Below are 23891 nucleotides of genomic sequence, written 5' to 3'. Positions count from 1 at the left end.
ACACCGTTTTCATTTCCTATTAGAGAAAATGGGACCAGTGATCGGCAGTTCCAACGGCGAAGTCTACATATTCACTGATGGATCAAAGAGTGAAACAGGAACAGGATCAAAATTCTTCTGCAGTAATCCACACACAGAAAGCAGCTTTAAACTAAATGACTACAATTCAGTCTTTCAGGCCAAAATTTTGGGCATAACAGAAGGTGCCAAATGGGCTTCTGCTCTAACCAGCATGTTCGTAAACATTCTAGTGGATAGCCAGGCGGCAATTAGTGCTATCCGTGGCTAAGTCTTATTGAGTTAGGTTGTGCAAGCAAGCAATTACTAGACTTTTGGTAAGTAACTCGGTAAATATTGTCGGGGTAACCTGTTATACAGGAATAGAAGGAAATGAAGATGACGACGAGCTGGCCCGGTTACACAATTCCACTAAGCTGACCCACGCCATTCAGATCCTTCAAGCGTTGTTTAAAGCAATGAACTCAGAGAAACATTTCAGGTCTTGGGAACCAAGCAACGCAGTGCATACCATAAGTGACATTGGGTTTTCTACTAAATCCAAAAAATTTTTATTTAAGGATTAAATTGGTTACCACCCGGGAGCACAATGGGCCTTATGATGATCCAAGTGTGGCCGCCTATGAAAAGCACATAACAATTCTTATGAATCCACGGAAACTTGGAAAGCTTGCATACATATTAAACCAAGCACTTTTATCATGTGGCGGTGGCTGATGCCGTTACTTATCCGACAGCGGTATGCCTAAACATGTAGACGACTAGCTACGCCATAAGCCATAAGCACAGACTAACGCATTAGGAGCGCTTGATTTCACTTGATAAATGTGCTTCATTTACGCTTACCCATTGTCTCACAGAACATTTCACTTAAAACGCTTAGGCGCATAGCCGACGAAGAAAGCCGGTCAGAGATCACGACGCACCACATATGGTGTGAGCGCTTTGGAGGGGGAAGGGTAAGAATCTGTGTTTAGATGGCCAAGAAGAATCGACGGATAGTTGTGTATTACAACATTTGTAAGCCCATACAAAACTACAACACAATTGCTTGTATGTACATATATGTATGTGAGTGTGTATGCCACTCTATGTGGTTGGGTTAAAGCTAAGTAGTAGCAGCAGCTTGTTGAGTAACTCACATGGCCACAAATAATTTCGTCCGAAAGCAGCAGGCCACCACCGCTGCGTAAGCTCGAAGCGAGTATGTCGGACGTGATAAATATGTGCCTAGACATGTGCAAATGTATAATGCATGTGTGTGCGTATTTGCGAGTGCTTGTCTGCCTCGTGTGTGTGCGTGAGTAGTAAACCGCAATGAGACAAAGTTCACAACATGTACATTGTCAGAATTTGACATTTTAAGGGTGCTAATAGACGCAACAAATGCCAAGTAATTTATGACCGGCTAACTGGCGGGAGTTGGCAGACATACAGACACTCGAACAGAGGTGAATATGGCCAGAAGCTCACACAACTTTTTGATTATTTATGTATATCATTTAGTGTCTATTCGAGTAGTCGTAAAATAACTAGTAAAGAACTAGTTTCGTATGACAATATTAACGTCGGTCTATTTAAATCCCAATACTGCTACAATTTTCCCGCTCACTCTCTTCTAGTAGTAGAAGTAGTAATGCATTACAAGCTCTGGGCTTAAAAAAAGAAAAAGTTGTTATTCGAAATTTTTCAATGAAAGAAGAGTATCACCTCTAGTGATGTAAAAATTCAAAAAAAAAAAATGTGAAAGTGTTGTCAGTTGGGTTTTTTTGAAGACTTAATACTTTTTAAAGGCAGGAGAATGCCTGTGCTTGTGGTCAAACTATACGTGCCATATTTACTTCTGCGGCTTTTCTTGAAAACTGCTGTTGGTATGGCATGGAAACGATGAGAATGGGTCAAACAATAAATATAACAAATTTTTAAAGCATGAATTTATGCAAAATTTAATGATGATTAGAATTTGTATGACATACTTTATCATTTTGGCATAATTTTTTTCCAAAGGTAAAAGAACAGAGAGAAATTTCAATTCGATATATGTAGGCCTTAAAAGTCTCAACTTTTTCATGGGTCAAATAGGTCATGCTTAAGTATTTAATATGAGATACGAAAACGCCGAAATATTTGTAAATTGAATAAATAAGGAGAGCCTAAGTTCGGGTATAACCGAACATTTTATACTTTCGTAAAGTAAAGTGATATATGGGATTTTCGTATATAGTATAACGCATTTTTCAATAAGGACGCTACAAAAGTAGACCGATAGGGACAGCAAATGGCACCATATTTTTTCGGTATTTTGACATTTCTCTTCAGTAAGGTTTGCCATTTTATCATGGAAAGCTATGCGATTCAACGACGAGTCGATATTATTAAAAATTACTACCGAAATTCTGCGTCAGTGGCCTTAACTTTGAGAACGCTACGTCCAATTTATGGTCGTCATAACCGACCTGTCAGATCAACAATTGAGCGTCTAGTGGAAAAATTTGAATCCACAGCCACAATACGAAATGTTATCGTGCCAGTGAGACAAAGAAGTGACCGTAAAGTCGGGATTATCACTCCGCTAACGTATCAAATTGAGAAAGACCCAAATCAGCCCCTCACACGTCGTTCTCAAGCATTGGGCATCTCTGTGACATCGTTATCGCAAATCTTGTGAAAATATTTTGGCCTACATTCGTACAAGCTCAAGTTAACATAAAAACTGAAGCTGCTTGACCACTAGAATCGTCGTATGTTCGTGAAACGGGTTAAGCAACAACTTGAAAATTATCTGGGTTTTCATGCAAAAGTCATCTTCAGCGACGAGGCTAATTTCTGGGTGAATGGCTTCGTCAATAAACAAAATATGCGTTATTGGACAGGCAGAAATCCACACATATTCCATGAGTCACTATTGCATCCCGAAAAAATTACGGTTTGGTGTGGTACTTGTGGTACTTCTTCCGTGATGATCAAGGCTCAATGATAACAGAATATTTTTTGACCCGAATTGAATGATATCTTCTTAATTGGCGTAGAAACCGCTTACGCGATTATAGCCGAGTTAACAACAGCGCGCCAGTCGTTTCTTCTTTTCGCTACGTGGCGCCAATTGGATATTCCAAGCGAAGCCAGGTCCTTCTCCACTTATTCCTTCCAACGGAGTGGAGGTCTTCCTCTTCCTCTGCTTCCCCCGGCGGGTACTGCGTCGAATACTTTCAGAGCTGGAGTGTTTTCGTCCATCCGGACAACATGACCTAGCCAGCGTAGCCGCTGTCTTTTAATTCGCTGAACTATGTCGATGCCGTCGTATATCTCGTACAGCTCATCGTTCCATCGAATGCGGTATTCGCCGTGGCTAACGCGCAAAGGACCATAAATCTTTCGCAGAACTTTTCTCTCGAAAACTCGCAACGTCGACTCATCCGTTGTTGACATCGTCCAAGACTCTGCACCAATTGAATGATATGGACTTGGATAATATGTGGTTCCAACAGAACGGCGCCGCAAGCCACACAGCAAATGCCACAGGCTTCTTCTCAGCAAGTGTGGTTGAGGTAGCATCAGCGGTTTGAAAGATATGTACATTAAATTACTTAAAGGGCGGAGCCACGCCTACTCAAACAAAATTATATATATCAATACCAAATTACGTGGCAGTGGTCCGATAACAACCGGGTTATATTAGTCGGCAATAACAATTCTCCCGAGTTGCCAAGGAATATATGTACCAAGTTCAGTTATCGCTTACGTGAACATACGGACGGATGTAGCCAATCCCTGGAAATTGTAGCGATGCCTTGGATAATAATTTATGCCGCATTTCGTGAAGATACCTTGTCAATGAAATAAGTTTTCACATATGGATTTGAGTTGGATAGTTCAGTTTGTATGGCAGCTTAATTCTATTGTGGTCCGATATCGCCGGTTCCGGCGAATGAGAGGTTTCTTAGTGAGAAATGGACGCGAGCAAAGTGAAGTCTGATATCTCAATCATTGAGGGACTAGTATAAGCGTTCTAAGGATTACTGAAATACAATTTCGAGATATGTTGACGAAGCTTCCACTACTGAAAACTGGCTTGTATCAAATACAATGACTCCTAAACTCTGTTTGATTTTAAACCATATACATATGTATATCGGTCAATATTAGAGGTGATTTGGTAAATTATGAGATTACGTCGATACCAGAGTACCTAAAACACGAATATGGCCAAAATTAAACCTCTCCTACTTGTTTATTAATTGAAAAAAACGCAAAGCAGAGCGAATAATTCGCTACAAAAGTCAGCCACTAAAGCATGAATACATTGTATATAGCGGTTACCCTGCTATCATAATTACAAGTAATTTAAATTACTCTTTTTACAGTAAGTACAAATATTTACTGATAAAACAAAAGCGTGTACTTTAAAACTTTGTGCCAATAACTCAAATATTACCGACCACTTGAGTGCCATTTGAACTGATTAAATTTATCAAGTGTCATTTATTATTAGCTTATGTATATATTTGTACATATGTGTGGGCTATACAAGCACACGTATCTTAACTTTCTATGTTCCAATGTATAATAGATGAGACAGCTCAAGTAGCACTTAATTAGAGGGATTCCACTAATTGCTGGGGAGCACAGCACAAACTTGATTTTGTTGATTGCGGTTAGGTATTTTAAAGATAAGAGTGTCATAAGCGAAAAAGCGACAAGTTGTTCGTACTAAAAAAATAATAACAAATACATATATAAAACATCGTATTGTAACTTACCGTCGATTTTGATTTAAAAAAATCGAATTTTTTCTATCTAGAATATTGTGGTATATGATCCGAGTAATAGTTACGGAGATACAGTGTTGAGGACTTGTGCGCTCGACGCGGTTTTCTCGAAACTGTGAAACCCCTTTAATCCCTTAAGTGCGTTGTAAGGCAATGTGTCTAATTATCTTAACAAATCGTAAATGATTGTAAACCAATTTAACCGGTAACTATAGAAAGTCTTCCAAAATTTTCACAAGCCAAGTGAAGTCTATGAGCCTTAAAGATTTAAATGTTCTTTCAGGGTCGATTATTGAATTGATATTTCAAAACAGTTTGCTAAAAGCACGTTAGTTTTCAAATTTTGACAAAAATTCTCCTCCATTTCAAGAATTATTGTTAAAGCAGAGTAGAAAACAAAAAATGGTTGATTTACTATAGTCCATAGAAAGTGATACTCGAAAGAGTATTATTTAACAATCCATATAAAAATCGCCTTTCTCCTAAATCGCCATAAGTGGGTTCTAAGCTTTAACCTAACTTAGAATAAATGACTGAAACAGGGCGTTAAGATAAAGATCTACAAGTAAAGCGTTAAAATGCCAGGGTCAACAAAGAGAACCCGATGAAACCTGCCCGAGGGTGTGGACTGGTTATAGATGCCACAGTATCACGATGATGGTACGGGCAGGTAACAGTTTGCCCTTTTCAAATTGGGAGATATCTAGCCAAGATCTGACATTATAGTTCCATGTTCGCTGTTCTTCAATAGCACAGCATTCAAATAGCAAGTCTTACTAAGGTTTTACAAAAGGATGGAATGAAGGCGTCATGCCACCCGTGTCGATCATCAGTCTGGCTGAGAGCTCTTGAATAGCCCCCACCTGCCGCCCTCCGTAGTAATATAATCTTACTTGCGTAACCGGGGCTAATCGCAAATAAACATACTTTCCTTTAAACTGGTGCGTCTAAATTATGAGCCATAACCACAATAATAAAATATTAAAGGACTTCAGCTCTCCTGGAAAAAGGCCGAGGAGAACACGTTATGCCATGAAAAAGGCAACGTTTGAAGCGAACTCGAAAAAATCCAGCACAAAGACAGGTACTAAGCTCGGTCTAAGTGCAAGGTTTGTAACCAACTCTAAAGCTAAAACTATGCCTAAAATCGGGGAGTTAACAAAACTAGCGGCAGCCGGATAGAAAAACCTGTAGCCAAAATATAGCTACAAAGGAGGGAGAGGAAGTATGTAACAAAAGTGTTGCTGCTAATAGTACGTCTGCCAATTGGCCTATTTTTAAGGTCGATGATACAGTGAGAGGAGGATATGCGATATGCTCAGAAGAGTACATCTGCAATCGCCAACCAAAGAGAGACTTACAAAAGGAGCTCAAGGAGTCCATTGGATGCGGTTCTATCTAATTTTAAGATTACAGCGGCAGGAAAGAGACGTAAGTCAGCTGACGATGCTAAGCCGTCAGCCAAATGGCCTAAGATCAAGGGTGTGACGTCCGCTAAATCGTTTGCTAATGTAGACCGTAGCCGCATTTTCATTGATGTGCTGAATGAGGGAGATTCCGAAGGAATAATTCCCAGAGCGCAGTAGAAGGAAGTAGGTGCAGGCAAGCAGAATACTGGGAGGGTTATTAAGCAACTCCGGTCGGCCATTTGAAATAAATGATTTTATTAGACTAATGAAATCACATCCCTAAGTCTCGGTAATACCAACATTTTTTTGTAAGAAGTTATTTATTTTATTTATAATAATTCATATAACAAAAAGAGTTTTATTATATAAATACATAAACGCAGCACTGGCTACGAGGCCTTCAGCCGACCGAAGAAGAAGTAAGAAGTATAAACCAATTTGCTTCAGAATTCTTCAGGCTATCGGCCTACATCGAAGCCTTAGTTATTGTATATGCCGCCTTTCAAAGATAGCTGTAAACCGGAGGGAGAATTTAAGTCTACAGACTTACAATGATTCAAAACGAGAGACCCTTTTTCATTTCTTAATTTTCATAATTTTTCTGGCTCTACTTCAGCTTTTTCTTTGTCAATTAGAAAGACTAAGTACTGCCAAAGCTTATTGATCAATTTTCTTCTAAGCCAAAAGAGGTTTTCCTGAAATTTGAAAGCAATGAACAAATAAAAATGTAATTGAAAACTTTTTACACAATTAATATATTTTGTTTTTTGAATTTTACATTAGTAGACTATCTCGAAAGAAACCCAAAATTTGATAGCTTTTGCAACATTTTTTAAAATAATTTTTTGAATATTTCTCAACTAGTATTTATGTATATATTCCAAGCTTGCAAGAAGTCTAGTAATTTTAAAAATTTTTGGAAAAACGACTTCTCTGAAAAGATTTCCGAAGCACTCTAGTGCTTCACACAAATGTCCATTCCTATGACGGCCCCATATTGGTGGTTGGATACCTATCCATTTGACAAATGAAATGATGACTATTCTCGCAGAAATCATCATCCCACTTCAAAGAGTTCTCCAGTAATTTCACACAATGCTGACCGCCCATAAAATTATTGGGTTCACCCATTGCCCAGTTCGTATAACTAAATTTGGAACCATTGTAACCCCAACGGAAGTTCTGTAAGTCAGCTAACTTATTGCCAGAAGTCCAGAAATCGCTGCTCTCCAGATCTGCGAAAGGATAAAACGAATATGGAAAAGCGGAGAAAATAATACAAAAAATACTCACTAAAGTAATTTATATAATTTTGCACTTGAAATTGCTCCGCTGTAGATTCAATGCTGACCAGCGACCAACCATTTTGCTCGCAGAAAGCATAAGCTGCAAACCAGTTCAGCTGCGCAGACGGTTAGAGTGGTGGGTAATCTGGTGATTACTAAGGACTTTTTAAGAATTAAATGGAAATACCTTGATCAGGGTGACAATGTATTTGCGCTGCGGAGAAAAGGGTGTGTCGTGACTGACGATTAGCTGCCCGGACCTATCTTCTGTGGTCTCATAATCTCCGTAGGTCATGTCGTCCTTTGAAAGCTCGTAAGATTCTGAAGTTGTTGTTTGGGCAGCAACTCCAGCTAGCAGCAGAAGTGTGATTGCCGGCAACAGGAATAAGTTTTTCGAAAATAACATTTTGTCACTTTGAAAAGGAAGTCGGAACTGTGTGTGATTCAGGAAATCGCGGTACTTTTATAACGAAATCTACTCCAACCAAAATTCGAAAATATATTTGAGAAAGCATATTGGAAAAATATATACCTATATATGTAAAAAAATAAACTTTGTTAAGTTATTGTAACCAGGGCTTAGTTCTCACTTAACTTTGCCATAAACAATTCGCTTTATGAACATCATAAACAAAGTAACGGAAAATTCTAATTCTTAGTTGCTAAAAAGTATAAATAATATACACACATTAAAGACTTTGTATTAATATATAGTAAATGTGTATGCATAGACCCTTGAGGAAAACGAAGTTGATATTATGTCTAAGCCGCGTTTTGAAATTGCTGCTTCCGATAAGGCGATATTTCTCGCTTAACCATTGCTATTCTTAAATTTCTGTGGCATATGAAATATATAAAGGCTTCATATTTAAAAAATACTCATAAGTGTATTCTTAAATACATATCTATGAACACATAGGTGACATTCAAATGCAAGTTCATGGGCACCCATGAAGGTGGCGCTTTGTGGAATGCAATTCACTCGAAAGCGTTGCAGAAAATCGAACCACAGATGGCGCGCGACAAGCAGCTGTCGATAAAGCAGTACTGAAAACTACAGTTAATTCCACGTGTGAGGTGGTATGGGGAAAATATTTCTAGAAAATCTACTTTTAGTTGCATACTTATGTTTGTTAGCAAAAATTACGAACTGACAAATGATTTTAACTTCAGGGGGTATTCTGGTCTAGAAATTTAAAAAACTCGAAATTTTTTTTTATATTTTCAAAGTTTAACTATTCAAGAATATGAGTACAAGAGGATTTTTCAAAATTCAAATTACTTTCGGAGATATAGGCATTTTTCTGACCCGGCATCCAAACTGGTTCGGCCGGAACTAATCGAACAAAAGACATTACGCGAAACTTTAAACGCGTTTTTCTCAAAACTGACTTTTTCGGAACGATACCCACGATTTCTCAGGTTCTACTGGACCGATTTGCTTGAAATTTTTACAGAGTCTTCTTTATAGGCTAGTCTATGGTTGAAACTAGCCTCATCACTAAATTTGTATTTTTATTATTTTTAAAAAAATCGAAATAGTCAGAAAAAGTGATCCAAAAAAACTTTTTTTTTTCAGGCAATCGCCATTTTGTGGAAAAAAATGTTTCCCACTTTTCCGTAGTTCCGGTCATTACGACATTATTCTAGATTAATAATCTTTTTATTTTTTGATTTCAGATAACTAGAAAGGTTGAAACCATGGGTATGGTCACGTGGAAATTTTTAGAGACCCCCCACTTCGCCAACTCATAATTTTTGAAATTTTTTACTGTTTTTAGTTCTTAATTTTTTTCTGTACTCTTCTAAAATTAACAAATAACTAATAAAAAAATGGATAGTAAAAATATTAATTGCCTTTTTTACGACACTTTAAAAATTATCTGAAATTCATGCTTCTAGACTGGAATACCCCCTTCAATGCTATTTGCCATTAAGAAATTTGAACATATTAGAGACAATATGTTAACTTTTTGCCTTTTTTTAACGTAAACAATTTTTTGCCTATGAACGAAAACAATGTGTGGGAAATAAAAACAATTATGTATAGGAGAAAAAACTAAATTTAAGCTTAAGGGGCACATCCAGTTGTTTGAGTTTTTCGCCAAATTTTCAACCAATATCGTGCTGCCACCGTATTCGCCTGATTTAGCTCCGTGTAATTTCTGGCAAATCAGCAAACTCAAACGACCGTTCCGGTGAAACGTTTTTGAGTCAATTGAATATATTTAATGTGAATCGCTACGCGCATTGAAGGCTGTTCCGGAAATTGACTTTAATAACTTTTTCGTGGATTGGAAAAAACGTTGGTACAAGTTAATTGTGGCCAAGAGGATTTGTTTGAGGGGAACGACATAGATTTTGAAGAATAAATTAATAATAATTAAAATTATGAACAAAGTTTTACAATTCCTTGCTCATAGTACTATTTAGCTCCCGGTTGGCTTTATACCGTCTATATGGATCAATATCTCAGATATCTTAAAATAAATTAACCGAACACATAATATTGGTCAATAACTTTTCCAAATTCCCATATAGTACGATTCATAATGATTTTTGTTTTTCAAACTAGTTTTATGCCAAATATATCAAATTGACTTGGCAGTGACTTTACTAGTACAATAATGCATTCTGAGGAGTTCTACAAGATAGTTTCCTTTTGCTAACATTTGTCTCGATATCGCAATTTTACACTTAAGTATAATATGATTTAAGGACAAGATCTTTCCCCCATTCTCATACTTCCATTATATATAGACTTTCACGGCTTCTATTATAGTTTTTCTATTTAATGTTCAAAGAGGAGCAATATGCATTTCACTGTCCGCCACGCGATGTAAATTATAAACCGTATATTAGACGTATTTTGGAAGCCCTTTCATTTCATTTCAGTCATGAACTCAGTATTTGCGCAAGTGAAATTAAACTGAAATGTTATTATCTAATCTTTTATACTTCTGCGAAATGTTGCTACAGAGTATGGTAGTTTGGTTCACTTAACGCTTGTTTGTATCAGCTAAAAATAATCGAGGTAGATAAAGAGTTATATAAACAAATGTTCAGAATAATGAATGTTTTACAGTCCGTCCGTTCGTCTGTGCACCTAAGCTGCAACTAGAGTAAAAATTAAGATATCTTAATGAAAATCAGTACTTGTTATCCGATCCTGATAATTGTATGTCTGAGTGCAAAAATTGGTTGAATCCGGTTAATACTTCTCATAGTCTCCATGTACCTGGCATAAAGATCTTCGAACTTCTGGGTGACTTTGTACCGCATATATCGGCCAATATGTGAGTTATCTTAATAAAAATGAGCGAGCGCATTTTCCGAACAACGGTGCACTTTTGTGCTTAGAATGAATAAAATCGAGAATAAAATTGACCTACATAAACCTCACATAACTGACAAATCTGATGTACTTGAAAGTATAAGCCCAGCTTTAATCCTTGCAAGTTAAAATAATAGAAAAATGTTCGGTAATACACGAATTTAGCACTTCCTCACTTGTTTTGGTAATTTTGCTGATTTTGAAATTTCAAAAAATTGTGTGAAAAAGCAACAGCTGTTTTTTTTTTTGTTATATATGCCATATGACCTGACTTCGCTTGGAATATCCAATTGAAAAGAAGAAACGACTGGCGCGCTGTTGTTAACTTGGCTATAATCGCGTAAGCGGTGTCTACGCCAATTAAGAAGAAGAAAATATATGCCATTTTTTGTTAAGTGTATTATTTTACAATACGGTAGTTACTCAAGTTGCTTATACGTAGTGGTGAGCCGATAACGAAGCACAGTACGAGCCTTGTAGGAAATTTCAATGTATCCATAAAGAAAAATATTTTTGACAAGTTATTTTGGACTGCGCCAGAGTGTCAATTATTGCAGCTTTCAAAGATGTTTCCTTCCAAAATGAGCTTTTTACATCGTTGAAGGTGTGATATCATTCTTTCAAAATCTGAAAGTTTTTAGCTAGCTACTTTTGAAATATACGTCCCACATTCAATTAATAAAAATATTGAAACGAACTAATTTTTTTATTTAAAAGTAATACTAGGTTTTATTTTGGTTACTTTTCAACAACTTCTTCGGTTTTGTACCAGTTATGTACCAGTTAATTCACAGTTTTTACATTAAACCCGTTTGTAACTCTCGGTGTATAGAAAAAATTTTAATTACCCAAACTATTTCTAATCTAACAACAACAACCAATGCAATGTATGCGTCATGTTGCATACTCAGAGGTGATAAGCTTGAATGGTGAACTTCAAAATAAAGACAATAACTAACGATAACAATAAAAAATTAATAGAATCCAAAACAATTTAAAATCAAATATCTAGATTGTTTCGTTTGCTTGTCAATATTGACATTATGCGTAGTGTGAGATAAAGCGTATTAATGCGTGATTGAAGGCTCAGATATAGAGCGAGTTATCTAACTTTAACGTCACAAAACCGGCTGCAAGGCATTATTATTAGACACGCAGTTTAGCCGGGTTTTTTCATATATAAACAAGAAATTCGCTAGTGAGACCAGAAGCGTTTACAACGTCGGTAGTGTTTTGAAGAAGCTAGAGCAATTCGCAGTTGTCGCAAAATGCAGAAACAACAATTGATTTGGTGAGTTCATTTTCATGATTTCGTTATTGTTATTTTTTTATTTTATAACTTATTTATTTTGTTGTTATTTTTGTGTTCTTTCAGTGTTTATTTGTCACTGATTGTTTTGGTTTGGGCCAAACTGGTGGCAAGTCAGGTTGTTAATGTGGGCTCTTGTCCATCTAACATCGAAACTGTACAAGATTTCGATGCAGAAGCGGTAAGTTCTTAACGGATTTGTTTATGCATACATTGCCATACAGAAATTGAAAAGAAATTTTGACATATTCTAAGGAATCTTTATGGTTTTTCTGCTATATATAATATTTGAAGTATTATTTAAATGAGATAATTAAATTGAATATACGGAAAACAAAAAATGAATGAACATCATAATAGAAATAATGAAGACATTTAGAACTTTTTGATTTGTTTTTATATAATCAGTATTAATATTTATCGGCAAAAAATATATAAATGTTTACAACAATCTTTACAGTATTTGGGTGTATGGTATGAGTACTCCAAGTATCCTTTCGTTTTCGAGGCCGGCGGCAGATGTATACAGGCTGAATATGGAGCCTTAACAAACGACTCGGTTTCAGTGCTGAATAGCCAAATATCAATTTTGTAAGTTTTACGTCTACTAATATACTTTTGACATCAATATCTAAATATTTTTATTACAGCAATGAAAAATCTACTATTTCCGGTGTTGCAAAAATTGTCGGACCAGGCAAACTATCCGTACGTTTTAATGGTATTGCTTGTAAGTCGCAAATATAAAATTTTTAACGATTAGTATACATTTTGTTTGAAAATTTAAAAAATTTTGATAATTGTATAAGTTTTTTAAAATTTTTAAAGCGTTTTAATTTTAAAATTTTTTTTCGAATTTAAAAACTTTAAAATTTTGTAATTTGTTAGACTTTTGAAATTTGAAAAATTTTCGAAACTTAACACACTTTTGAAAATTTTTTAAATTATAGAAATTTGTAATATACATAAGTAAAATATCTTATTAGTATGGATTTTGTTCCAAAATTGTAAAATTTTTAAAATTAGTAAATGTTTTGAAATTTTAAATATTTTTTGAACATTTAAAACTTTTTAAATTTGTAAAATTTTTGGAATTTGAACATATTTTGAAATTTGAAAGATTTTTGAAATTTTCAAAATTTTCGAATTTGGCAAACTTTTCAAAATTTAACAATTTTTGATACGACATTTTTTTGAAATGAACATATTTTGAAATTTGAAAGATTTTAGAAATTTTCAAAATTTTCGAAAATTGAAAAAATTTATTTAAAAAAAATTAAATTTCGTAAAAGTTTTGAAACAATTTAATTTTTTGATTTTAATTTTTTTATTTAGTAGGTATACTATTCAAAATTTAACAATTTTTCATTTATTTTCAATTTTTAATATATCTTTGTTTTTGAAATTGCGAAATTTTTGAAATAAGTAAAACTTTTGAAATCTGTAAAATTTTTGACAATTTAAATATTATTAAAAATTCAGATTTTTTAAATTTTTAGAATTGGAAAAGTAAAATTTTAACTAGGTACGAACTAGTTATTTTCGGTCAAGCCGAGCCAAGCCGGTACGAACTAGTTATTTTGGTCAAGTTTAGTTTGCTTTTTTTTGTGGAAATTGTTAATAATTTTAATGCACTGTTTTACTTTGCAGCTATAGCTGGGTCCGCTAACTACTGGGTCTTGGGAACCGATTATGATAATTATGCCGTCGTCTACAGCTGCAAGAAACAATTATTCACACATTCGGGTAAGTGAAGATGATTAAACAGTTAGTAGTAAGTTCCTTTATTAGATAACTGGATATATTAAATCGCTATACAAAGATGGAATTTAAGTATTTTATGCAATTTGTTAGTAGGATATGAAATTTTTTAAATATTTGTTGGTACTTCTTTACAAAAATTTATCTAAAATCAGGAATTCCCTACTTGATTCTCACAACCATAAGGCCATATTTTGCTAAGTTTTATTTAGAGTACCTATAATAACAATCAAAGTTAAAACAACTTGTCTTAACAAACAAAAAACAAAATTACAGATTTTGAAACTAAAATATTTTGGTTCAATAAGCTTTTAAATAAAGTTTCAAAATTGTTGATTTGAGTTCACTGGTTGTTCGCTAGTGCGGCGTACTAACAGAATTATTAAAAAACTCAGCATTTTTACACCTTCCTATAGTTAATTACATCTCTCACACACGAAATTGTGTAGCAACATGAATTGCTGTTTTGTTATATAACTATATACATAATTATCAAAAGGATAATACACATATTCTGAAAACTGCGTAGTCTAATACACATTTTTAAAATATCTCCATTTCGACATTATTTCAGAGAACGTGTGGATCCTCACACGTGAGCGCGTTCCCTCTGACGATATTGTAAAGAAAGCTTCGGCTGTGCTTGTTTCCCAAGGTGTATCTTTGCACCCTTTGACTGTGACCGATCAATCAGGCTGCCCAGACGCATAAAAATAAGGCCTCAAGAAACTCTGGCATTACGAGATATATAATCAATCCGAAGCTATGTAAATGTTGTACGTAAAACAAATAAAACACTACAAATACCTAAATCAAAATGCTGCTCAACGTTTTTATTTATCTAAAGATGTCCTAAAAAATGTGGCATCATTCGAAAATATCTCTGGCAGAAATCTTTCCAAAACGCGATAAATTTAATGCCGACATTGTAATTTGATTAGCTTATCAATTATTTATATAATATTTTTAAACAGGGCACCACACAATCTAAATATGACTTCAGGAATAGTTCAAAATTTAGAGAAGAGTTCAATATGTCAGATAGTACCAAAGCGCAATAATTTTGTATTATTCCTTTTTACATCGACCATCCAACTTTTTATTAGAAAGTTTTCTATAGTTAGCCGGTAAAGTCCGCAGAACCTACGGTAGTACAGCGGAGAAATTTATAACTCGTTGAAACTGCATTAAAATCCCTGACTAGCTGGTTTGAAGAGAACCTGCTACTATATTGTGTAAAGTAGGTATTGCATTATATAAAACTCAAATTAGGAAAGCTAAAAGGTCTTCTTGGAGAGCCTTATGCGAAATCGTAGATAACGTGAGGTTCTAAGGGGAGGTATCTTAAAAAAATTACACTTATGTGTTATAAAATTGAAAGCCAAGAATTATCGGAATCGATCCAGAGCTTTCCCTCATTCACATACTTTCATTGTATTTATTCTGCATGACTTCTATTATAACTTTTCTATTAATTCTTCTAAGATATGTGCATTTCACTGTCTGCCACGTGATGTAAATTAGAGAAATAAACGGTGTTTTAGACGTATTTTCCATTTGGAAGCCCTTTCATTCCATTTTAGTCATAAACTGAATATTTCATTTCATTTTAGTCATAAACTGAATATTTGCGCAACTGAAATTAAAATCGAATATTGTTATCTAACTTTTTATACACTTTCAATAAGTTACAACAGAGTATAGTGTTTTGTTCACTTAACGGTTGTTCGTATCAGCTAAAAATAATGGAGGTAGATATAGGGTTATACATTAGAGTGATTCAAAAAAAAAAATTTTTTTTTCGTTTCGTACTCGGAAAAATAGGTTCCTAGACACCTCTAAGAAAGCCTCTCCAAACATGAGTTTTTAATTGTAACGGGAAGGTCCTCCTACATACAGTTTTCTATTTTTTCTTATTATCAGATAGAAAAATGTATATCTCGCTTCCAACTACTTGAAAAAATATCTTGTTTCTTAGATTTTGTGGGAAATTGAATGCTCTACAAAAAAGTCTACCATGATTTTTTCGTAAGCCCATACGTTTAAAAGATATTAACAGTTAAAATTTGATTATTTTTGGGAAAATTTTTTATTTCTTATGAATTTTATAACTGTTTATCCGTCCATCCGTATGTGCGTTCAAGCTTTAATTAGAATAAGAATTAAAATATCTTAATTAAATTCTGTACTCGTTCGCTTGTAAAATAAGTGAGGACGTGTTCGTTAATAGGCATAATCGGACCACAGCCACGCTCACTAAACGTCATTAAAGGAAGACCAATAAAGTACCATAACTTTCACCGAAAATATCGAGCCATGTGTGACATATATGTAATTGGAATTTGGAGAGAATCCTCTCCTGATAATAGTACGTTTGTGTGCAAAAATGTGTTATAGGGTCAATTCTTTCTTTAGTCTTTTCGGACTTCCGGGTGACTTTATACCGCATATATCGGCCAACATGAGAGTTATTTTATTAAAATAGGGAGAGCGTGTTTTTTTAATAACGATACATTTTTGTACTTAGAATAAATAAAATCGGGTAAAAACTTGACTTAAACCTACAAAACTAACAAACCGTATGTACCTGAAATTATTAACCCGGCATTGGTCCTTGTAAGTTGCAAAGGTTTAAAAATATTCGGTTATACCCAAATTTATCCCTCCTTACTTGTTTTGTTAATTTTGTTGATTTTGAAATTTCAAAATTTAATATGAAAAAGCAACAGCTGATTCATTCTTTGTCATATACGCCTTTTTTTGTGGGGTGTATTATTTATTTTTACTCACGTTACTTATACGTACTGGTAAACCGACAAGAAAGCACAGGTGAGCCTTGTGCGAACTTTAAATGGAAGATATTTATTTTTAGCAAACCAATTTAATTATAATTTGACCGATTTCTTTTAAGAAACAAGTTGGAGTTACTGACATCCTATTTGAATAATATTCTTGAAAGTTTACTTACATAATTCTTAAAAGTTCAGAGAAGTATTTTCGTTTTTGAAACTATTATTAAAAAATCTTCAAAAGCTGGACTTATTTCTGAAATTTTCTGTGAAAAAATTACTAAGGAATGAGGAAACTATATATTATTTTTTCTACATGCGATTAAAGATGACTGCTGGATAAGATATTTGTGAAACCTTCATCAAATGATCATCAATATATCTCTTAAATCCCTTAAGTGGTAGTCATGCTTCTGGAAGTTTAATTTCCTGAACATCAAGGTATACATAAAGAAAAATATTTTTCATAGGTAATTCTGGACTGTGCCAGAGTGTCAACTATTGCAGCTTTTATGTATGTCTCCCTCCAGAAAGTGCCTTTTAAGTCGCTGTAGGTGGTATATAATTCTTTCAATAACTGAAAATTTATAGCTGGCTACTTTTGAGATATACTTCTGACTTTCAGTTAAATAAATTATAGAAAGGAACTAGTTTTTATTTAAAGCTCAGTTTATAAGTGTTATATTTTTTTAAGCTTTGGCTATTATTCAACAACTCCTACAATTTACCAGTTATGTACCGGTTATGTACCAGTTACTTCACATTTTTTACATTAAACCCGTTTTTAACTTTCGATGCAAATAAAAATTTTTAACTACCCAAACTATGTATTTCTCCCCACGCCCCTTACAAGTATATAAACAATTATGTAAAATCTGATAAGCTTGAATAGCGAACTTAAAAACAAAGGCAATAACTAACAATAACAATAAAAAAATTAATAGAATCCAAAACAAACACAAAAGAAATATCTAGATTGTTGCTTTTGCTTGTCAATATTGACATTACGCTTAGTGTGAGATAAAGCGTCTAAATGCGTGTATGAACGCTTTGTGAATGAGCGACTTACCGGTGCTTGTTTATTTAGCGACAGAAAACCGGCTGCAAGGCCTTATTATCAAAAGCGCACTTTAGCCAAGTCATTTCCATATATAAACAACAAATTTGCTAGTCTGACCAGAAGCGTTCAAAACGGCGGTAGTGTTTTGAAGAAGCCAGAGCAATTCGCAGTTATCGCAAAATGCAAAAACAACAATTGATTTGGTGAGCTCATTTTCATGATTTTGTTACTGTTATTTATTTATTTTATAACTTATTTTTTTTGTTGTTATTTTTGTGCTTTTTCAGTCTTTATTTGTCACTGATTGTTTTGGTTTCGGCCAAAATGGTGGCAAGTCAGGTCGTTAATGTGGGTCCATGTCCATCTGGCATTGAAACTGTACAAGATTTCGATGCAGAAGCGGTAAGTTCTTAACGATTTTGTTTATGCATACATTGCCATACAGAAATTGAGAAGAAATGTTGACATATTCTAAGGAATCTTTATGGTTTTTCTGCTATATATAAGAAGTATTATTTAAATGAGATAATTAAATTGAATATACGGAAAACAAAAAATGAATAAACATCATAATAGAAATAATGAAGACATTTAGAACTTTTTGATTTGTTTTTATATAATCAGTATTAATATTTATCGGCAAAAAATCTATAAATGTTTACAACAATCTTTACAGTATTTGGGTGTATGGTATGAGTACTCCAAGTATCCTTTCGTTTTCGAGGCCGGCGGCAGATGTATACAGGCTGAATATGGAGCCTTAACAAACGATTCGGTTTCAGTGCTGAATAGCCAAATATCAATTTTGTAAGTTTTACGTGTACTAATATACTATTTGACATCAATATCTAAATATTTTTATTACAGCAATGAAAGATCATCTATTTCCGGTGTTGCCAAAATTGTTGGACCAGGCAAACTTTCCGTACGTTTTAATGGTGTTGCTTGTAAGTCGCAAATACAAACTTTCTAATGATTAAAATGCGTTGTGTTCGAAATTTGAAATATTTTTTAAAATTTTTTAAAGTTTATTATAATTTTAAAACTTTTTAATTAAAAAAAAATAATAATTGAATTTGAAAAAGTCTAAAATTTTGAAATTTGTAAGAGTTTTGAAATTTTAAAAATTTTCGAAACTTAACACAATTTTGAAATTTTTTAAAATTATAGAAATTTGTAAAATTAGAAAATTGGTGAATTTTTTGAAATTAGTAACAGTTTTGAAATTATAAAAAATTTTAATAAATAATTCAAACTTTTTAAGTTTTAAAAATTTTTGCAATCTGAACATAGTTTTGAAATTTTTAGAAATTTTTGGAAACTTAAAATAAATTTGAAATTAAAAAAAATAGATTGTTAAATTTTGTGGAAGCTTTGATTTTAAATAAGTAAACTTTAACAATTTTCGATATTCCTAGTTTTTTGTAATTTTTTTCCAATATTTGAATTTAAAAAAATTTAAATTTTCGAAATTTCGAAAATTTACGAAACTAGAAAAATTTTTAATTTATTTTTAAATAATTGAAATTTCCCAAATTATTAAAAAAAATTTATGAGTATGGCTTTTTATAAATTTTGAAATTAGTAAAGTTTTTAAATATAAATTTTTTCTTAATAAATAATTAAAACTTTTTGAAATTGGAACATATTTTTAAATTTGAAGGGTTTTTAAAATTTTCAAGACTTGAAGAAGTTTTGAAAATAAAAAGAATTTAAATTCGTAAATTCCGTATTGGTTTTGAAATATCTCAACTTTTTGATTTTTTTTGTTATAGAAATTAGTTTACTTTTCGAAATTGAGGAATCGTTGGATTTCTTTAAAGTTTTGGTATTTCTGGTTATTTGAAAATGCTAAATATTAGAAATATGCCAAAATTTTGCATATTTCTAATATTTAGCATTTTCAAATAACCAGAAATACCAAAAATTTAAAGAAATCCAAAGATACATACCTCAATTTCGAAAAGTAAACTAATTTCTATAACAAAAAAAAATCAAAAAGATTCTGTAAAGATTAAATAAAATGGGGAAAGTTTGCGAAGTGTGTAAAAAAATTCAGAAATTTTTAAGTGTGATTAAAAATTCGAAATTCTGAAAATTTTAAATAGTATTAAAAATTAAAAAATTCTGAAAATTTTAAATATTATTAAAAATTCAATTTTTTTTTAAATTTGTAGAGTTTTGGAAAAGTAAAATTTCAACCAGATACCAACTAGTTATTTTCGGTCCAGTCGTTTAATTTATTTATTTATTATTATTTTTTTTTTTTTGTTTGTGAAAATTGCTAATAATTTTTATGTTTTGCAGCTCTAGCTGGGTCCGCTAACTACTGGGTGTTAGGTACCGATTATGATAATTATGCTGTCGTCTACAGCTGCAAGAATTTAGTAATCGCACATGCAGGTAAGTAAAATGAGAAAACAGTCAGAACAAAGCAGTGAGTTTTTTTTTGTGAAGAATGGGATATATAAAATCTTTTTATAAAGATGAAATTTAAGTATTTTATGCAATTTGTTAGTAGGATATGAAATTTTTAAAATTTTGTTGGTACTTCTTTACAAAAATTGATCTAAAATTAGGCATTCATTACTTGATTCTCACAGCCATTAAGCCATATTTTACTAAGTTTTTTTTTTAAGTTCGGAACAAGGAAAATTATAAAAAAAATTTTATAGCAATTAGAAAAACTTACAGATTTTAAGCTATAAATATTCCAGTTCCATAACCTTTTAAATAAAATTCCAAAATTGTTGATGTTTAACCTTTTGCCTGTCGATAACTTGTTATAATACTAAATCATATATTTTAAAAAATGTCTATTGAGTTCACTAGCTGTTCGCTACTGAGGCATACTAACAGAATTATTAAATAACTATGCATTTTTACGCCTTCCTACGGTTAACTGCATTGCATGTGTAATTTCTGACATTTTATTTTTAATTATTTAATCTAAAGTCATTTAATTTAATCTATGGTTCCATATATGCCAAGCACTGCAATGTGATAGTTGTTGTATAATAATTAAATTTGTTTATAGCAAAGTGCAATAGAACACTCACCACTAAATGAACTGAGTGTTTTGTAGTCAGACAATACATGTACATACATACACATGCCCTTATATACATACATATATTTAATTAATCTACAACGCCGATCTTTGCCAACGCGACTCATTTCTAAGCGCTGCACTTTAAACGCGTTAGTTAAATCATTTTGTTGTTGTTGTTTTAGTAATATTTTTCATTTACTTTGAGCCGGCAAAAATAAAGTAAAAACAAAACACAAAAACAAAAAAAGCAACAAAAATATGTTTTCATAAAAATGTGAATAACTCAGTATGAGTGAACTCTGGTGTCAGAAGCGTAGTAGACCGGTGCGTCTGACATAACGAGCGCGTCAATGAGTACATATATTAGGGTGGTACAAAAAAATGTATGATATTTTTTAAGAAGAACTTTTGTTATTTTTATTTAATATTAAATACTTTTAAGTTTTATTAATGTACTGTGTTCAGTTATTTTGAATATAATAGTGAAAATGATAACTTAAAAAAAATTTTTTGTTTTTAAGAAAAAATTATACTTAAAAAATCTTTTATAATATCATGCAAATTGAATACCGGAAGCATGATTTCTTCTATTAAACTCAAACTTGACAGCTTAAACAAAAACCAATTTATTTCACAAAAATTTTCCAAGAAAAGTACCACCCTAATGTGACTCACACTTAATGCTGCCAAGAAAATTAACAAAAAAATATCTTGACGAGCTACAAAAAAGGGTAAAAAACTCAAAATCGTGTAAAATGGTTTATTTAGCTGATAACTAATTGCTCTTCTAAGAATTTCTAGGCATTAATTAGCAAATAATTTCTCATCAACATTTTATTGGCATGGTTATTTGCAAATTTTATTTCTGTTTTAACGAGTATTTCAACAATTACAAACCATTGTGTCAACAAGCAGGCCTTGTCTTGCTTGAACTGTGAACTCTGTTTAATATAAACTGGCATTAGGATGACACTTAACTACTTTGGACAAAGCGTACATTATTTAAAATTAATATTTTTTAGTTTGAATAGGAAAACTATTTGCCTAAGGCTAACTTATTTTATTTTTTCTATAGCTACCAAACAGGAGTTCAGAGTTGCCAAGTATGTACATATATGGTGTAACTTATTATTTTTTTTTTGTTGGCATAATTTGATTTTAAAATGAGGCTACTGTAAATATTTTTAATACACCAATAATTTTTATAAAATTTATTTTTTTTTTTTGTACGACCCTAATATGCTCAAACTTTTTTATTTATGTACTGTATATCATCACATTTTTAAAGCAAATTTTTTCATTCCCAAGACAAAAAATTGTTTACTCGCCTGAATGTATGCGTGCAAATTACGAACCACCCTATTGTTTCTAATAATTTCTTAACTATTTTCAACGTCGGCTTATGGCAACTGAATGCCTTTAGTTGCTCTATAAACTGTCGATTATGAATATTTTAAGTTTAGAGCAACCCTAATATGAATTCACAACTATATTGCATTTTAAAGGTTCTTTAATTATAGTAAACATCTTTCTCAAAGCTTTTTATTACGCACAGTGTGACGTAAAATAAAAATTCTAAACAGTAGCTGCGTTTATTTTCAGACACGTGACATAAATACGGCTAAATTTATCCGTTATAAAACGAGTATTTCCATCTTTTCGTATTTTTTCTTTTAATTCTACTACATTTTGTATATGTAAGTGCAACTGAAAGGGTTGCCTCTGTAGAACATCAGCGCCAACACACGTGATAGAGCAACAACAGGAATTGTTGTTGTTTTATATAACAACATACATAATTATCAAAACAATAGTATAGTATATATTCACTCTCAAAAACTGATTAGTTTAATACACATATTCAATCTATAAAACTTATTTTACCCAACAAACCATAAGAAAAAGAATACTCGACATCTAAACTCAAAAAAAAAAATAACAACAACTTTAATTTTTCGAAATCCAAATATCTCCATTTCTTCATTCTTTCAGAAACCGTGTGGATCCTCACGCGTGAGCGCGATCCATCTGAGGATATTGTAAGAGAAGCTCAGGATGTACTTGATTCGCAAGGTGTATCTTTGGACCCAATGATTGTGACCGATCAATCAGGCTGTCCAGACTCATAAAAATAAAGCCGGAAGAAACTACGGCATTACGAAAACTATAAGCAATCCGAAGCTATGTAAATATTGTACATAAAACAAATAAAAAAACTACCAATTTCAAAACACGTTTTAATATTTTTTATTATCTAAAGATTTATTGAAAAATCTGTCATCATTCAAAAACATCTCTGACAGGAATTTTTCTCAAACGCTATGAGTTTAATACCGACATTGTAATTGGATTACCTAATCAATTATCTTTTTTATAATTTTTTAATCACGTGGCAACACTTCTGAAAAAATATCTCTAACAGAAATCGCTTTTAAAACCGATGAGTTTAATACCGACCCTGTTAAGGCTGAGCTCAAGCTACTGCGGGGTCACAGCTGGCGAATAGTGACGGCCTATGCTAAGTAGGTAAGCTGCAAATAGTAATACACAGCTCCGGACCAAGAGCAGCAGGAGAGAAGGCCTCAGTTCAAAAAGCCTCATGCGCCCTCCGGCGAAGAGGCGAAAGGATGCCACCTTTAAATAAGCGGCCACAACTCCCAACGGGGTTTCACCGATGAAGAACGCACCAACGAAAGAGAGGCAACAAAGCGACGAGGAAACGATACAGCGAGCCACACCAAAAGTACGGCGACGAAAACCCTAGGCAGCGCCCAACAGAATCGAGGTCAGTAACATTGTGGTTATGGAGTACTGGAAACCCGGAATTAGTTTGACAAAGGGCTGGTGAGGGCAGTATTGTATCACCTCAGCACGTAAGAGAGATAACTTACCGAAATGGCTGACAGGCTAATACTGTTCTCACCTCAGTTTCGTTAAAACACTGGCAGGTCTCCAAGTACGTTTAATACACGTCGCTATAATTTTTCGGCTGTACAGGTTTAGTTGGGACAAGCTCCTGATTCGTGCCCGAACCTGGCTCTGAACATAAGCTTCCATAAGGCTTCTTACATAGATAACCACGGAGTTCATAAGGGGTAACTGTT

General features: G+C 33.0%; 2 protein-coding genes across 4 annotated transcripts; one reads left to right on the top strand and one right to left on the bottom strand.

The window, feature by feature from the left end:
- Positions 1-7052: 7052 nt before the first annotated feature.
- On the bottom strand, positions 7053-7909 carry LOC120769033 (C-type lectin mannose-binding isoform-like). Its single transcript, XM_040095878.1, has 3 exons — positions 7670-7909; positions 7490-7598; positions 7053-7431 (listed from the first exon to the last, which is right to left on the bottom strand). The coding sequence occupies exons 1-3, from the start codon at positions 7886-7888 to the stop codon at positions 7178-7180; spliced, it is 582 nt and encodes a 193-aa protein (XP_039951812.1). The 5' UTR covers positions 7889-7909; the 3' UTR covers positions 7053-7177.
- Positions 7910-12025: 4116 nt separating this feature from the next.
- Positions 12026-23020, top strand: LOC120769032 (apolipoprotein D-like). 3 transcript variants are annotated; one of them, XM_040095877.1, is made up of 6 exons: positions 12026-12107; positions 12192-12306; positions 12586-12716; positions 12776-12855; positions 13776-13871; positions 14461-14704. In XM_040095877.1, exons 1-6 carry the CDS (start codon positions 12085-12087, stop codon positions 14595-14597), a joined length of 582 nt encoding a protein of 193 aa, XP_039951811.1. In that variant the 5' UTR covers positions 12026-12084; the 3' UTR covers positions 14598-14704. The 3 variants fall into 3 exon arrangements, with proteins under 3 accessions (XP_039951811.1, XP_039951810.1, XP_039951809.1); XM_040095876.1 differs by lacking the exons at positions 12192-12306; positions 12586-12716; positions 12776-12855; positions 13776-13871; positions 14461-14704 and adding exons at positions 18023-18137; positions 18412-18542; positions 18603-18682; positions 20043-20138; positions 22780-23020 and having other exon boundaries at positions 12030-12107; XM_040095875.1 differs by lacking the exons at positions 12026-12107; positions 12192-12306; positions 12586-12716; ... (1 more) ...; positions 13776-13871; positions 14461-14704 and adding exons at positions 17831-17938; positions 18023-18137; positions 18412-18542; ... (1 more) ...; positions 20043-20138; positions 22780-23020.
- The last annotated feature ends 871 nt before the right edge of the window (positions 23021-23891 follow it).

Source organism: Bactrocera tryoni, chromosome 2 (genome assembly GCF_016617805.1).
Source record: "Bactrocera tryoni isolate S06 chromosome 2, CSIRO_BtryS06_freeze2, whole genome shotgun sequence".
Lineage (NCBI taxonomy): Eukaryota > Metazoa > Arthropoda > Insecta > Diptera > Tephritidae > Bactrocera > Bactrocera tryoni.
The sequence above is the reverse complement of the archived record's forward strand: the minus strand, read 5'-3'. Positions and strand labels throughout refer to the sequence as shown.

Excerpts from the sequence above, each read along its gene's own strand:
- LOC120769032 (XM_040095876.1), top strand. The coding sequence starts at position 12,085 with ATGCAGAAACAACAATTGATTTG. Across the intron at positions 18,543-18,602 it reads AATAGCCAAATATCAATTTT|CAATGAAAGATCATCTATTT; the intron begins GTAAGTTTTACG and ends TTTTTATTACAG. Across the intron at positions 18,683-20,042 it reads ACGTTTTAATGGTGTTGCTT|CTCTAGCTGGGTCCGCTAAC; the intron begins GTAAGTCGCAAA and ends TATGTTTTGCAG.
- LOC120769033 (XM_040095878.1), bottom strand. The coding sequence starts at position 7,888 with ATGTTATTTTCGAAAAACTTATTCCTGTTGCCGGCAATCACACTTCTG. Across the intron at positions 7,599-7,669 it reads ACATTGTCACCCTGATCAAG|CTGAACTGGTTTGCAGCTTA; the intron begins GTATTTCCATTT and ends CCGTCTGCGCAG. Across the intron at positions 7,432-7,489 it reads AAATTATATAAATTACTTTA|ATCTGGAGAGCAGCGATTTC; the intron begins GTGAGTATTTTT and ends ATCCTTTCGCAG.